General features: G+C 42.4%; 1 protein-coding gene across 1 annotated transcript in view; it reads left to right on the top strand.

Moving 5' to 3' along the window:
- Fli1 (Fli-1 proto-oncogene, ETS transcription factor) overlaps nt 1-13,239 on the top strand; it is a 117,178-nt gene extending 103,939 nt beyond the window's left edge. Inside the window, exons 6-9 of the mRNA XM_051197034.1 lie at nt 5,809-5,874; nt 7,513-7,572; nt 9,913-9,960; nt 11,260-13,239. Of these exons, the coding sequence (XP_051052991.1) occupies nt 5,809-5,874; nt 7,513-7,572; nt 9,913-9,960; nt 11,260-11,789 (704 nt within the window). The 3' untranslated portion in view covers nt 11,790-13,239. The remainder of the gene's footprint in view (nt 1-5,808; nt 5,875-7,512; nt 7,573-9,912; nt 9,961-11,259) is intronic.
- The last annotated feature ends 3,397 nt before the right edge of the window (nt 13,240-16,636 follow it).

The raw sequence follows: 16,636 nt of genomic DNA, 5'->3' as shown, positions 1-16,636 counted from the left end.
AGGCCCTATTATATTTAACTGCTCCCAAACAAAGACCCCGCTCACTGAGTACCCTGAAAGATTGGCAAGCAGACGCAGGTTTTCCAAGCATAAACAGGACAGAGGCTGCCAACCTGCCCAACAAAAACCAGAAACTTGATGAGAAGTTTCAAAGAAAGTGCATCTTTTTCCACCAAGTCATAGAGTGCACGACCCAATGTAGTATGGAATGAAAAAAGAGGCTTCTGTGTGGGGTTGATGGCTGAGGATGATGTCATGACAAAGTAAAGAGCTATGTGGAGGTTGATGCACCTGGAACTCAGACAGTTGACTGAAGAGTAGAAAACAAGGTCTTTCCAGAGATGAATGCCATATTTCCAGGACTGATTTAATACTGGTGTGTCTATACCATGGTCACAGCCAGCAAAAGCCTTCCCCTTCCAACAGGGATCAGAGCTCATATTACTCTACCCTGGGAGTCTGTCTTGGAATCTAAGAGGCCATTTAATGTCGCATTCAGCCACACTGAGTATTGCATAATGGAGAAACTGTTCAGGGCGCCATAGATGGGAAGCTGACTTATCCACAATGGCTGGCAAAGTCCAGAATCCCCGGCATGAGGCCCAGGTCTCTTTGCTTTGGCGAAAATTGACCTCAGGACTGCCTGAAACCAGAAACCTTAGGCAAAGCCCACTGGTGGTTGCTCAGCAAAGCAATCACAATAGGATTTGTCATCTTAGTACTCCTTAAAGCCAGAGGGTGTCAGCTTTCCCTGGAGTAGAAGGAGAGTTTGTCAGAATCGGGGCATAATTTTCTGCTGATAAAGCCATCTGTCACCACAGAGAAGGTTTGAGAGTGTCACCTTGGGTGCTGGCCTATACTGTCACATTTTTGACACTGAGTCTTTGGCCACCTCAAACTTTTCTTTCCAAAGTTAGCTGTAAAGATGCAGATTCCATGCACCACATGTGGGAACAGCTGTATGTGTGCACTCAGCTGCTTGGAGCCACCCCAGCCTGTAGGAAGACTCCACACTGGCTGGCACTGGCCTAAGCAGGCACCATCAGCCTCTTGCAGGAGGTTTGCAGGGATTTATGCATCAGGCTTGCTCCCTCCTCCAGCTTTCCCGTGTTAGTTGCACACATATCTGGAACTAGAACTAACCATATTACTAAGTTTTCACTTGGGAGACACTTAGTAGGAGAAAATAATCATTCACTTAGTGACGACATTGCCCTCTTTAACAGTGGGGTCCGTTCTGATAAATATCATTTCAGGTTATTTTTATACCCATAGATTATCAGAGTATACTTCCACTGTGATGGCATCACAAGATGGTACGACTTTATGGAGCCACCACCCTGCTGATCCAGGCACATAAATGAGTGGAACCCAGCTCCTGACCTCCTGAAGGAACACACTTTCAGCTTCCACTTCAAAATAGGTGGACCGCTGCCCAGACAGCATTGATGTAGTCTATAATCCCCACACCACAGACCTAAATTAGCGAGAGACCTAGTTCAGGAGGGTAAGAGTCTCCGAGTCTGTTCTGCTAGTGAACAACAACAAGGAATGTGTGTATCTAACAACAAGAAGACATTGTCTATGCCGTCATTCATTCCACATGTATTTCTTGCATGCTTACCATGTGCAAGGCACGGCTCTCAATGTTGCCACACACCCACAAACCATAAAAATGACCTGCCTGTGAGGACCTGACATACATGTGTAGAATACAAACAACAAACATGAATTAATGAATGATGAGGCAGTAGGTAAGAAAGTGGGAAAGAAGGGTAAGAAGGGTACAGAGAAGTAGAGGGGGTGCACATTTGACAATGGTCAGCAGGTTTCTGCCCCAAGGATTTTTTGGACATGTGACAGTGGTGCAGGTCTTAAGACGGATGATTTTTAATTCAAAAAGTGGTCATGTTGGTCCCTGTGCTGTGTTGACTTGAATGTTTCACTTTGGCTCCAAGGATCTCGAGTCTGAACATTCATGGCAGAGAGTTGCTCTTGGCCTGGGCCTTTCCTGTCTTGATACCTCATTCTCAAAACACTGGCTTTAGTTCAGGCTTACGTGAGGGAGATGTCTCCTGCAGCCCAGTACCATCATGGTGCATTCACTGAATTGTGTAGGAAGCTGGCAATGGCTGTGCTTTATGGATTTAGGGGCCAGAGAAAGGATTCCCACGTATGTAGAGAGGAACAAGAAGGTTGATAGCATGAAGTCTGTGTTTTTCATGTCTGATTCCATTGACGGGGCCACCCATTGGCTGAAGATGCCTGTGGATGGCATGGCCATCTATTACTCCGTGGCCTTGAGAGTGAGGACACTGCACAGACTGATCGTGGAGCAGCCTCTCTGTCCAGAACTAATCTGTTTTCAGCTATGGAAATGCTGAATGGCTGGCTGAATTGCTAGGCTTTGACACAAGATATGCTATGGGAGTGCCTACCTATGAATCTCAGTATCCCCCACCCCTGAGGTCTGCTCAGCATATCCTACCCCCCCCCACCATGATCTGCTACATCTCAGAAAAGATGGGCTGTCATGCCCATCCTCAAGCTTCAATTTCAAAACACTTAGTTACCAAAGAATCTAGTGACTACCAAGGAAATTTATTCCTACATTCTGGAATGCTCATATACCTGCTCTGTCCTGGCCTCAAGAATAAAATACTAGAAGGAAAGGTGACAAGGAGTTGACAATAAATGTAGCCATAGCCCAGAGTGGACTTAAAAAAAAACAATTATCCTCAACAGTTAACGAATAGCTTTCTGAGACAAACGTAGGTTGGAAACTCTAAGACAGATTTTAGTGGTGCTTCAGACTTTAGACATCTTACATCAGTTCCTGGAACTTAATGGGGTCTCCTCCTTTTTATTTACTATCCTCACTAGTTTTGTGTCAACTTGACACAAGCTAGAGTCATCCGAAAGGAGGAGACCTTGGTTGAGAAAATGGCTCCGGTTGTAAGGTATTTTCTTAATTAGTGATCAATGAAGGGGGGTCCAGCCCAATGTGGGTGGTGTCATTCCTGGACTGGTGGTCCTGGGTTCTGTAAAAAAAAAAAAAAAAAAAAAAACAGGCTGAGCCAGCCATATCCAGCAAGCCAGTAAGCAGCACTCCTCCATGGCCTCTGCATCAGCTCCTGCCCTGTTTGGTCCTGTCCTGACTTCCCTCAGTGATGGAATGTTACCCTGAAGTATAAGCTGAATGAATCCTTTCCTCCCCCATGGTCATGGTGTTTCATTGCAGCAATAGTAACCCTAAAAAGACACATTCATCACTTTCAACCCCACTTTCTGTTCTGTCCCTGTTGAATAGCCTCCACCCTTATATCCTCTGTGCCTGGAATGCCTGAGTCTTCACACTGTGCTTTCTCTGAGACTCTACACACCGAGAACCTCCCATGGCCCTATTGTTTGAATCATGAAGGCCACAAAGATGCTAGCTTAGCTAGCCCAAGGTCCTGAATGGTCACTCAACCCTCCCTTCCTAGTGCTTTTCTTCTCTCCCTCCACATCCCCCTATATGTCAGCCATGCACAAAGCACCATACCACCCACCTCTGTTCCTGACTTCAAGGCTCACTCTCTCCCCTCCAGCTAGGTCTCCTTCAAGATCCACAAGCCCCCAATGTTACTTACCTTTGTAGTCTCCAGTAAGCCACTGACATCTCAACCATGTCTTTGGCACATGACGACAATACCTGACTATCTTAGGGACTATGTCCCTATGTCGTGTCTACATGTAAGGACCTTGTATTATTTGGCTGGCTTCCCCGGCACTTCATGTACACAACACAGTACAGAAAGTTGGACCCAAATCAGTGACAGGAGGCCAAGCTAGCAACCTGTTCCTGACCAAAGAAAAGCTTAACCAACTCCCCCTTGCCTGTGGCTTATCTTAAAGCTACATGTACTCCGTGCTCCTCCACAGACCCCCTCAGAAAGTGCCCATAAAGTCATCAGCCTCCTTCCAAGCTCATAACCAAGGCTGGTTGGCTTACCCTTTGCTGGTTTTTAAAAAAGAAGAATCTGTTTTCAGGAAATAAAGGAAAAATAGGTCAAAATGAAAGCCTACAACTTAAAGGAGTTGAGTTGTTTCCTTGTCCTGTTCCCCACCTCCCTCTCCAGCCGCACCCCCTCATGCTCTGTTTTGCTTTTCATGCCAATTGCTAAAGACTATAATTTTAAAAACTGAACAGACTTTTCCAGAGCCATGAGGAATGTGCGTGTGCACATGGATTTTTCCACAAGGACACTTACTGTCTTTTGGTTAATCTTAGCTAGTAATAGTGAAGCTGGGCAATCAGATGCTTACATATATGCATCACCCATCCATCCATCCATCCATCCACCCATCCATCCTCTCAGCCCTTGTTCTAATTTGTTTGAGAGGCTCAGGACAGACCAAAGGGATGTTTGTGTTTCACCCAATCAGACAGTTGTTTGATCAGGTTTGTGTTCCATTTATTTGGATGGTTTTTATGGTTCCTTTGTTGTTCAGAGAAAGACTTTGGGAGTCATAATCCTGTATCCTTTGACCTTCTGTGCCATGTCTCAATGGTGCTCACACAATGAGAAAGGAAATGAGGACTATTTCTACTCAGTTACTTAAGCAAATTCTGAACATGGTTGTGGAACCAGAAAAGTTGAGTATCACAGCGTTCAGGGTTCATATAGTAAATACCAGCCTCTCCTACCTAGAACATCACTGTCTGCTCATTCCCTGCTCAGTCCTAGTTCTAGCCACCCCTTTGGCCTTTCCTATTTCTGTGTGGTTATCAGACCAGGCCCCTTTTCTGCCTGTAGAAGTGTCTGAGAGGCTTTGGACCGCCTACAGTGTGAACACACCTCTGAGGGTCATTCCATAGCATTGGTACCATGAGGTAATGCTGGAGTTGACCTTGCAGGAACATCATGGGCCTGGAACTTGAGATGCTCTGCCTAGGGGCTCTTTCATCCAAACGCCTCTCCTCCGCTCTTCAGAGCTGCCCAAGATCCTTGCTAGTCATGTTTGAATAAGTTTTGTCCCTTTATAATAGTTTATATTTTTAGAAAATCTTATAAGGTAGCTCATAGATATTAGCATAGCCCCATAAGGTAGATAATTCATACAAAATTTCCTTCTATAAAGATGAGGATCAGGTCCATCCCACATCTCACAATTAGTAAAGTCAGGGACAGAATTTGAGTTAATCCTTGTTGCTGGCAGTTTTTCTTGTCCCCATAGATCCTGCCACCATTCTCAGTCCCAAATAAACACACCATTGGCCAGTGACTAGGGCTTCTTTTGGCTTAATTATTTACCCATTCCTATTAATCTAAGTATTGTCACGTGGTCTTATCTTACTGGAGAAGAGTCCGGACCTGTTAATCCTTTGGCAGCCTACATGGTGACTCTTCTGGCAGGTCCTCTCTGCCTGCCTTTCCCAGAATTTTCCTCATCCTAGCCCAGACAGTGTTTTATTCATCAACCAATAAGAAGATGGAAAAATATATATATATATATATATATATATATATATATATATATATTTCCTTCATCAAATCCTTCAACTTCAAGTTCAGGGTTCGTCTTTCCTACTGCTGCAGCTCCCATATAAGACAAATCTCAGAATTAGAGTTAATGCATTTTCTATCACCATACCCCCACCTTCCCCACCCCAGTCCTGGGGGAAGAGTATACTTCAGGAAGTTGGTAGTACTTAGCAAGTTTTTGCAGAAATAAATTTAGCCTCTTCTGATCACCAAGAGAGCATCTTCATATAACCTTCCTGCCAAACAAAGCTAACATGCCCTATTTGTCATTTCTCAACAGACCCTTCTTATGACTCAGTCAGGAGGGGAGGATGGAGCAATAATATGAACTCTGGCCTCAACAAAAGTAAGTAAATAGCAAACCAATTTTAGGGAAAGAAATATTTTCTGGGAGCTAGAAGTTGAGAGGTGGGAATAGAGTTTTGAGAACCAAACATTTGTCTCCATGCTCTCTGATTAGATATCAATATGAAATTTCAGAGGCTGTTCATACTTTTAAGGTTTGTTTTGCTGCACTTGGTTTTGAACTTAAAAAGTTTGGAGGTTTCTCGGGACAAGTTGATTCATAAAAGAAAAGTGCCTGGTCTGGAATTGTTATTTCAGATATACAATAAATCTTTAGGTCTTGGATTCTCTGCTTGACAAGGCTTAGTCATGACAATGTATTGAGCCCCAGTTAGACTGACATGAAGGATAAAATATGTGGAGATGAGATGTGTCGCATTCATTCATTTGTCCAACAATAATGAGGTGATGGTTTGTTGAAACCCACCCAGTATCTTCCGTTTAGGGAGAAATGAAAGAGAATGATTCATTCCTCAGCCAGTGTTTCCATCTTACTATCTCCAAGAAGTAAACCTGCTGGGAAATGCAAGGGAGGTAAAGAAAACTATTTTATTAATGAGGTTGCGATTGTGCAAGCAATAACCTGGGTCTATCTCAGTTATGAGTGTGCATTATCCGTTCATTCTGCATGCAGCATGTGGCTCTGTGGGACTCACAAAGATGAGCCAGGCATGGACCTGATATTTAGGCAAGGGAGAGAAATCATGAACAAACGTAATTATTTTCATCTGGGGGATGGTAAGGAATGCTGTGCACCTGCTACCATTTGAGTTAGCTCTACAAGGACAGGCCAGGTTTCACTCTAGGGAGCAGAAGGCAGGTAAGACTGAGAGATGGAGGTGAGAGAAGACCATGGTGGCACATCTGGCAGTGAGGACCCCAGATTCCTGGAGTTTAGGATGTGTTGTGGACATAAGGTAAGAAAGGGCTGGTGAACGATCCTGTGAAAATAGACCTACATCTTTAGTGGTGAGGAACCACTGATATGATGAACAGTATAATGGGCGAGTGGGGAGAGAGAAGTGTGAGGATGGCGGTCACACCCAACCATAGACCACACAAAGAGCAGCACACATTCAAAATGGGGAAGCCAGAGAATATGAGATACCATAGAGGGGTCCTCACAAACACAGAATCACAGTGCTCAAATGTCGCTTTCTCCGGAGAGATGTTCATAAAGAACTTGTCCCCTTGAGACAGGTCTCTCACTAAACCTGGAGATCACCGTTTCTCAGCTAGGCTGGCTGGCCAGCAAGCCTCAGCAATGTGCTTGGTTCTGCCAGCACCAACCCCTTCTGGGACCCATGTTACAGATGCATCAGCCACACCATGCTTTTTACCTGGATGCTCAGGGACTGGACTCCTCCTTGTGATTCTGCTGCACACACTCTCCATATCAGCAGGCATCGTTCAGTGCTGTCTCTCCTGTTAAAATATAAGTTCCTTGCTGAATCGCCTGCCTGGAGACCAGTGCCGCATAGCAATGTGGGGAGTATCCATTATAAAATGAATACACGAGCACATGAGAGAGGGGGTAGAGAACAGCACATGTACCCTCCGTCTGGGGAACATGTGACAAGAACATGTTCCTGCCCCGTGAAGAACAGTCCGCTTACCACCTTTGTTCTCTTCTCTACAGGTCCTCCCCTTGGAGGAGCACAGACCATGGGCAAGAACACTGAGCAGCGGCCCCAGCCAGGTACCTGTCTCAGATTTGGAGCCCCTCCCTTGTGTGTTAGACAGTTGTGGATTCCACAGTCAATGGGGGAGTGAGTGAGACTGTGTACAGTTGGCCCTCCACATCTGTGGGTTCTGTGTAGATGGAGGGTTTTCTGTCCTGAATACCAGCTCCCTGTCTGGGCATCTGCTTCCAAATTACCCCACAGGGACTTAGTATTATTTATAAATGCTCTGCCAGTAGTACAATGGGATTAATAGTTAGCTCTTACGACTTAAATTAATATATATATGTACATATAAATATGTGTGTATATGTGTGTGTGTATATATACACACATATATAGTCACGTGGCTCGTGACTTTACCTGTCTTTTAGCATGTCTTGCTTCCTAGGTAGATGGCTGGCTGGCATCTTAACTCCACCCTTCTCCTTCTCATCATCTCAGTTTGGCTTTCATGCCTAACTTCCAGCCCAGCTGCAGCTGTGAGCTTCTTATTAACCAATGAGAGTAACACATAATCGAAGTGTAGAAAAGGATTGTTCCACTACAGGGATTAGCCAACCACAGACTCATAATACACAGGAAAGGCTCTGTATCTGTACCGAAGGGGACAGACTCGATTTCTTTCATTATTCCAACAATACAGCAAACTGTGCATAGCATTTGCATCCTATTGGTAATCTAGGGATAATTTAAAGAACATGGATGGATATGCTTAGATTATATGCAAATATCTCATTGTCTGTACAGAACTTGAGTGAGCATTTATGGATTCTAAGAGCCTTAATGGGTCTTAGAACCTATTCCCTATGTATACCAAGGGACAACTCTACTTCACACATTGTCTCTTCTACCTAAGAGAGTATCTATGAATGAAGTAGCAAGTACTGGACCCAGGAAATGATTTGTTAAATATTAGTCAGAAAGGGGACTTCCAGCTGAAATGGCCCAATGCTGTAGAAGAAGAAAGCAGAGGCCCAGGTAAGTGAAAGGAATTCTCAGAATACAAGCAGAGCTGAAGCTCCAGAATGCTCACGTCTCATCCAAGACTTTTACACTTCATGAAACCATACTTTGGAGATGCCCTTACCTACTGATGGATTTTCTTAACAGTTAAGGTAGAAGAACTTTGAAGCCATGAGCCTAGAAATCCTTAATGCTGAAATGATGAGAGACTGCAATCTATAATACCTTCTAGAGCATGACCTCCTATGACAGACATGCCAGCCACTCCCCACAACCCCATCCCAGCCCTTTCTGGTACTTGCATGCTTACAACAAACAGGAAGTTGACAACAATACCTTGGCTCAATTCTTTTCCGAGCGAGCATCCTTTGTTCATTTTCCTCTCTGGCTGCTTTGTCTTCTAGAGAAAGGTCCCACAGCAAGGCCCTTCCCAGATCTGAAGCCAATCATTGTGCTCAACACCACGTCTTTCATGTGTGGTGTAGCTGAAGTAAGATCTAAACAAGCTATTTGCTTTGGGATGGGCAAACATTCCACCCAAAATATAGAAAGTGCATAAAAGGTGAAATGCAAGTGAAAACCAAGTCAGGTAGAGCAGGAAAAAAATTGATATCATCTGCCCAAACTCGGTGTCATTTAAATAAACATTAAAAGTTAATAAAAAGGTGGACTAAAAGGCTTTAAGAACTGTTCGATTTAATTCAAAGCTTTAAAAAGAAGCTGCATTAATTTGTTAATAATTACAATTATAATTGGGGGAAAACAGTGGTTTTTTAAAAAGTGATTTTATAGCTAAAATACAAATTCTGGTAGGTTTTCTAAGCTTAAAATCACAGAATGTTTTGGTAGAAAGGACCTAAAGCCAGGGACCCAAACCACCCTTCTTAGCTGAGAGAATTTATACACAGAGGTTGTCCAAAACTCAAGTTAGGGCATGCCATGGGTGGGACAAGAACCCAGGCTGCCTGGTGGTTTTCATGGTCCATCAGAAAACTCAGACATGTGTAATATCTTCAGCATTAAAAAGGGGGTTGATTAATGGCTAGTAGTCACCATACCACCTTTAAGCCTAATAAGCAATCCTTCAGTGTAGTCATTGTGTGGTTAAATATTGGTCAGCTCCTTTGCAAATGTATGGGTGATTTTGTTGGTGGGGGGGTGAGGGTGGTAATGACAGCATAATCTAAAAGTTCAGAAACCGAATGTGAAGAAATGGTGCTATTGCTACTCTGTGTCGATTGGGCCACAATTATGACCAAGGTCTTTGATCAATTTGACCTATGAACCTGAGATAAAAGGGGGACCGTCGAGGTTTCTTATGGATGCTGTTGTCAAATTGTCTGAGGAGTGAAGCAAACTTTTTGTTGTTGTTGTTGTTGTTGTTTCCTTAGACCCTTATCAGATCCTGGGCCCAACTAGCAGCCGCCTAGCCAACCCTGGTGAGTTAACCTTGGCCTGCAAGCCTTTCTTTCTAGAATGTTCTCTGCATCTGTGGGTCACAGAAACCTTAATCCTAAGACTGTCTGGAGAGTTTTACCAGCTTCCTTAGTCAAATATTCAGTTGTTCACAGACAACAGTCCAAGGCCTGTTAGTGGGTAGCAGTGTCCACTTACTGAAGTACGTCTGGAGAGCAAATGTATTCAGTCATACTGCATCTCTGCACGGAGATGTATGTCCATGGTAAATAACTCGCGTAGAAGTTGCTCTCAGTTACTCCTCAAACAGGGCTCTTGAATAAATGGCCCCAAGTGTTTTGCTTTGATTTGAGTGTTGTGGTTATCTGGCCTTTTAAAAGGAAGTCTATCCCTAAAAGAGTTGCACATCAACTGAACTCAAAAGTGTGTTAAGGATTTGCTATTAAAAATAACTCTTAAAAATGTTGTGTTCTTCTAACCCAAACCATAGAGATTGAGAGCTAAAGGCAAGGACAGCCAGGCTTACATGCCTGCTGTTACCTGCAGCACTGCAGGAAACACAAGCTGTCTGGGCCTATTCCCTGCTCTTTAGCACCAGACCATTCATGCCCAGAAGATAAAGAGGCCACCTAACATCCCCTCTTGGTATTTTTACTTCTACCTACATTCTCTGTGCAGAACTTAACACTAAAAGCCAGACACTAGGACTCTACTGGAGAACAGCCAAGCTTAGTGAACCCTAAATCCATGAGGTGCCCTCTTCCTGCGACTACCCACAGCCGCATCCAAGAGGTTCTGGGATGCTAGACACTCTTTAAGGCCAACAGGAAGTAGCGTGAGGGACTTCAGTAATAAGGAGAGATTAGATAGTGACTCAAGTCTAAGCAGAAGAAAAGATAGGGGAGTTGGCTTCCCTGAGAGTATTACAGTTTACTGGGACAATGCCAACACTTTATTACCAACCACTGGGCAATCTTTCTTAAGATCTAACCTTGCTTAAAATGCTAATCTCAGAGTTAACCCTATTCATTTTACCTTTCACACTAGCTGGGTAAGAGGATCCTTAATGATTTAGCAAATGAAGTGATGGTCATGCTAATTACCCCACTTGGATCATCAATCACTGTGTACTCATGCCAAATTATCACCCTACGCCCTATAAACATGCACAATTCTTATGTTCCTGTTTCTATTTTCTAAAGCGAAGAAGAGTTACCTCCGTGATTCTGACATAAGAGAGGGTTTCTTAGAAAGGATGAAAATTGCCATGTTTAAAAATCAGGACTGAAACCATTTTTCTCCTGTTCCCTCACTGCCTGCAGGAAGCGGGCAAATCCAGCTGTGGCAATTCCTCCTGGAGCTACTGTCTGACAGTGCCAATGCCAGCTGTATCACCTGGGAGGGAACCAACGGGGAGTTCAAAATGACAGACCCGGATGAGGTGGCCAGGCGCTGGGGAGAGCGGAAGAGCAAGCCCAACATGAATTATGACAAGCTGAGCCGGGCCCTCCGATACTACTATGATAAAAACATTATGACCAAAGTGCATGGCAAAAGGTATGCCTACAAATTTGACTTCCATGGCATTGCTCAAGCCCTGCAGCCACATCCAACTGAGTCATCCATGTACAAGTACCCTTCTGATATCTCCTACATGCCTTCCTACCACACCCATCAACAGAAGGTGAACTTTGTCCCTCCCCACCCATCCTCCATGCCTGTCACCTCTTCCAGCTTCTTTGGAGCAGCATCACAATACTGGACCTCCCCTACTGCTGGGATCTACCCCAACCCTAGTGTCCCTCGCCATCCTAACACCCATGTGCCTTCACACTTAGGCAGCTACTACTAGAACTTAACATCAGTGGCCTTCTGGCTGAGGTTCCAGCTCTCACTTTACCTGGATACTCTGAACTCTAAAGGACATAAGTAGCCTTGAAGAGTCAAGAAAACTGGACATTCTTTCTTTTGGATGAAACTTTTGCATTTGTTCTTTTAAAAATGATTATTTTTATGTCAAAAACTTTTGCTTCCTCTACCTGAACAAAAAAAAAAAATTTTTTTTTTTTAATCATCCCATTGGCCAGTATACCAGTTTGGATTCTCAGCCTCCTATCATCTATTGAATTAAATATTTAGGTTACTGGAATGGTTATGCCATGGTTCTGAGAAAAAAGTATAAATTTTCTTTATATTTTTAATGACCAAAGCAGTTTCTTATCAATACACGGGTCTCATCATTGTAGGATTCTATAGGATAATGAATCATGGACTGGACCAGGAATGGTCTGGTTTGAGACTTAGTGAAAATCAAGGCAGGATGTTTATAATCTTATCTTAGGAGGACTTAATTCAGCCGATGGCAACTGGAACACTGGCTGCAAGGCCAGTGAAGTTTTTGCCCAACTGGAATTTAAAGGAAAGATGTGTGTGTATGTGTGTATTTAAGAAGCCATGGGTATTACAAAATCCCTCTCAATGGGCAATATGCACTTGGCTGACCATTCTGTCCAGAAATAGTCAGAATATGAGCTAAGACGTTTTGACACAGACACTCCTAAAGGACGGAGAATTAAATAGCTATTTTTTGTAATGACAATGGGTCCCAGTACTTTAAGAAGTCATAGGGACTTCTAAACTCAGACAGATTCGCAAGCGCTGTGCGTTTGTCAGAGCACCAGACCACGGTCAACCAATCAGAAGGCAACTTACTGTATAAATTATGCAGAGTTATTTTCCTATATCTCACAGTATTAAAAAGTGAATAATTAAAAGTTAAAAAGAGTGAATAAACGAGTTGACCTCGGTCACAAATGCAGTTTTACTATCAAATCAATCATTGTTATTTTTTTAAATATAATTTGTACATCTTTTGTCAATCTGTACATTTGGGCTGTTTGTACGTTTTTATAGCTGGGTTTTTTTTTTTAATAAGCATAATGTGACTATTGATGAAAAGAAACAGGGCGTTTAAAGTCACTGTGTTTTTAGGAAGAAAAGCCGTGGTATTGTTATTTAACAGGAATGCCAGAACAAAAAGAAAGATTCACGTAGATCTGCAGAGCTTTAGAAATGTTTGTAAATAACAGGGCTACAATGACCTGAACAGAACAAACTCTGCCTCGTGGATACGAGGACTTCTGCTCCATATATGCAATATATTTTTAGACGGAAAATATATATAATTTTGCAGGTAATCATGACTTTTTAAACTATATTAAGTGTTAAGCTGACAACTGTCCAATGAAGACTATGTTGTAAAATAATTTGACTTAAATAAATTGTGCCTTCTTCTCTCAGAACTGAAGACATTGTGTTTTTATTTACTGCCATGACAAAGGCTTTCCCACAGGGAAAGTGTCTTTATTACTGTTGGGGTGTATGCGAGTGTGTGTGTGTGTGTGTGTGTGTGTGTGTGTGTGTGTACATGCCATCACACACGTGTAGAGATCAGAGGACTTTTATGAGTTAGTTTTCTCCTTCTGCCTTGGTTTTTGAGGCAGAATTTCTCTTTGCATTTCTACCACCTTGTAGACTTCAGGCTGAGTCCCAAGCTGCCCTACAACTCTCCTGCCTCCATCTCTCCATGTCTGGCTTTTTTCCATGGGTCTTAGGAATCAAACTCAGGTCATTAGGTTTGCACATCTCACTTTCATCCACTGAGGTCTCTCACTGGCCCCAAGGAAAAACTGCCTACTGGTTTCTTATACCATCAATAATTTTCCAAACACACACACCGGAGTACAATATCAGTAAAGTTCCAAACTGTTGTTGATGATGTTTTCAACATTTTCTAAGCCATTTGTAAGGTAAACTGTATCCAAGGAACTACAGCAGCAGCCATCCCCAGGACCTTGCCTGGTATACTTGACTCTCTTCTGCCCATAAGTTGACCTGATACTGGGATGGAGAACAAGGGTCTGGCTACATTTAAGTCCACCATGTGGTTTTATGCAGACTTTCCAGCTCTATTTTCTGCCCATTAGAGAAGCTTGCTTCAGATGGCTTCACTGTTAGGCAGCTTAGTCCTCTGTAGAACAATGAAGAAGAATAAGACTAGAAAAAGCCCTTGTTGTTGCATGGACTCTCACAGAATTAGTAACTCTAGAAACGCCTTAAAGATGTTTGTCACCTATGGTCCTTGCTGAGCTGAACCCAGTAATTTCTAGACCAGGTAGGTTTACCTGAAGAATATGAAATGAGTTCTGAACACTGATTTCCAACTTTTTAGACTTGCACCCTATATTGTAAACTACATTAAGCATATATTCTCTCTCTCTCTCTCTCTCTCTCTCTCTCTCTCTGTGTGTGTGTGTGTGTGTGTGTGTGTGTGTGTGTGTGTGTGTTGATTTGCATGTTGCATAGAGGGGCTTTTATACCATAGATATACATTTGTAAATTCACCAAACCATAACTGAAAATATTCAGAAACTGTTTTAAGTTGTGGGGTGGAGAGACAGATAAAGGCTAAGAGCAATCGCTGTTCCTGTGGAGGACCCAGGGCACCCAGCACTCATTTTGGAAGACTCACAACTGCCTATAATTCTAGCTGCCAAGGGTCTGATACCCTTTTCTGACCTCCTCAGACACCTGCACACACATAGCATACACCTATACAAACAAATATACACATACACACACACACACACACACACACACATAAATAAAAATCGCATCTTTCCTGAATATATACAGACTCTTATTGTCACTTTTGTCATTTTACCTAATCATGTATTATAACAACTAATTACATAGTATTTAGCTTTGCACTTATATCATATACTATCTAGGTTTGATTTAGAGAGTATTAGGAGGATATGCACGTAAATGCTGAGTCCTATAAATAAGGGATTTGGACAACCATGGATTTTGTGTCTTCAAGTGGTCCTGTAATCCATCTCCTGTGCTATCCAGGGAAAAATAAGATTAATTATTTATTATGAGTCAAAGGACAAAATTTTATAAGGTGATATAAAAATACATTAGAGCTGACATTCTGTTTTCTCCCTTTTTTATATTACATTGCCCCTGTTATCGAAACAGAAACAGTGACCATTAGTGAAGTAAGTACACATATCTATATACATATATGGATTTCCTAGTGCCTTCTAACAGAGGAAAGAATGAAGACTTGGCATTGATGGCCCAGACATAGAAAAAGAAAATGAGAAAAGCTAGATATGCTATAAATAGTCAACTAGAAAGCCCTCCCATCAGTTTCCAAATACACAAAGTATACAAATATACAACAGACTATTAGGAAAAACGAGGAGGCACATATGCCTGCCTGAGTGCTGTAAGAACAGGATGCTCACACCATTAGTTTGCCCTTTTGGAAAAAAAAATATTTGATGCATATATACCTGTATATATGTACATACATATACGTGCTGGTACCCAGAGATGCCAGAAGGGGGTATAGGATCCTTGACACTGGAGTTACAGGGAGTTATTAGACAATTGTCATGGGTGCTGCCTGACACAGATACTGGAAAGCATACCTGTATCTCCTGTGAGAACAAGGGGTTTTAACTCCCGAGCCATGTCTCCAGGCCCTAGTTGGCCCTCTTTAGCTGTGTTTCCTATGCAAAGCTGCAGCACGTTTGCTCAGTCATGAGAGCTCCCTTTTATGACTTTGTCATCTCCCAAAAGGCCCCATCTCCAACTAGTCAAACATTAGGGATTAGGTTTTGACATATGGATTTTCAATGTAGCAGAGGTTTTAAGTTTTCAGTAGCCAAATTTTGTTGATACCCAAAGGAAGTTTCTTTAAAACATTTTTAGCGTAAAAAAACCACCAGAAGTTTAAGAACATTTAAAGTGATCATGGCTGTCTCTAACCTATATCTGCATGCAGTTAGAGAATGGGTGTAACATGTTTGTTTAGTCCATGGATAATACATAAAGTGTCGTTCCACGGAGAGAATATTTGTAGTTGATACCAAGGGAGACAGAAGGATCCAGAATGCCAAGGAAGAAATGAATACCCATTCTTCCCAAGTAAAGTCACTGACAGAGCAAGGTATCATTTGTGATGGTTTTAAAAATCACTGCAATTAAACATAGTTTTTAAAACATACATCTGAACTCAACATGTACAGACATGTTTCCCAAACAGCACTCAACATATTGTAAAAATTGTTTCCACCATCTTTACCTTGGAGTAAGTAGTAAAAGTAATCTAGTAACTTAAATATATATGTGTATATGTATATATACATATACATACATACATACATACATACATACATACATACATACATGCCTAAATTATAGGCAAACACCACATTTGTAAGCGACTTGAGAATCTAGGAGTTTGGGTATCTCTTGGGAGTTTGTGAAACTATTACCCCTCAAATTCCAATGTACAACTGGATTTTTTTAAAAAGAGTTTTAGATTTATTTATCTTATTTTCTGTATGTGGGTGCTTTACTGAATGTATGTGTGTTAACACCCAAGCACCCAAGTTCCTGATGCCCATGGAGGTCAGAAGAGGGAGGTTAGAGCTCTGTTACTGGTGTTATAGCTGATTATAAGTCACCACATGGGTGTTGGGACCGGAACCCTGATCCTCTGCAGGATCAGGAAGAACCTTTAACAGTTGAGCCACCGTCTCTCTAGCCTGTTTTCTATGAGAAGTTTTGGACTCTGGGGTCTTGCTGTCACATACTACTTTCTCTCGTGTTTCTTTATTAACA

The sequence above is a fragment of the Phodopus roborovskii genome, unplaced genomic scaffold, assembly GCF_943737965.1.
Source record: "Phodopus roborovskii unplaced genomic scaffold, PHOROB, whole genome shotgun sequence".
Classification (NCBI taxonomy): domain Eukaryota; kingdom Metazoa; phylum Chordata; class Mammalia; order Rodentia; family Cricetidae; genus Phodopus; species Phodopus roborovskii.
The sequence above is the reverse complement of the archived record's forward strand: the minus strand, read 5'-3'. Positions and strand labels throughout refer to the sequence as shown.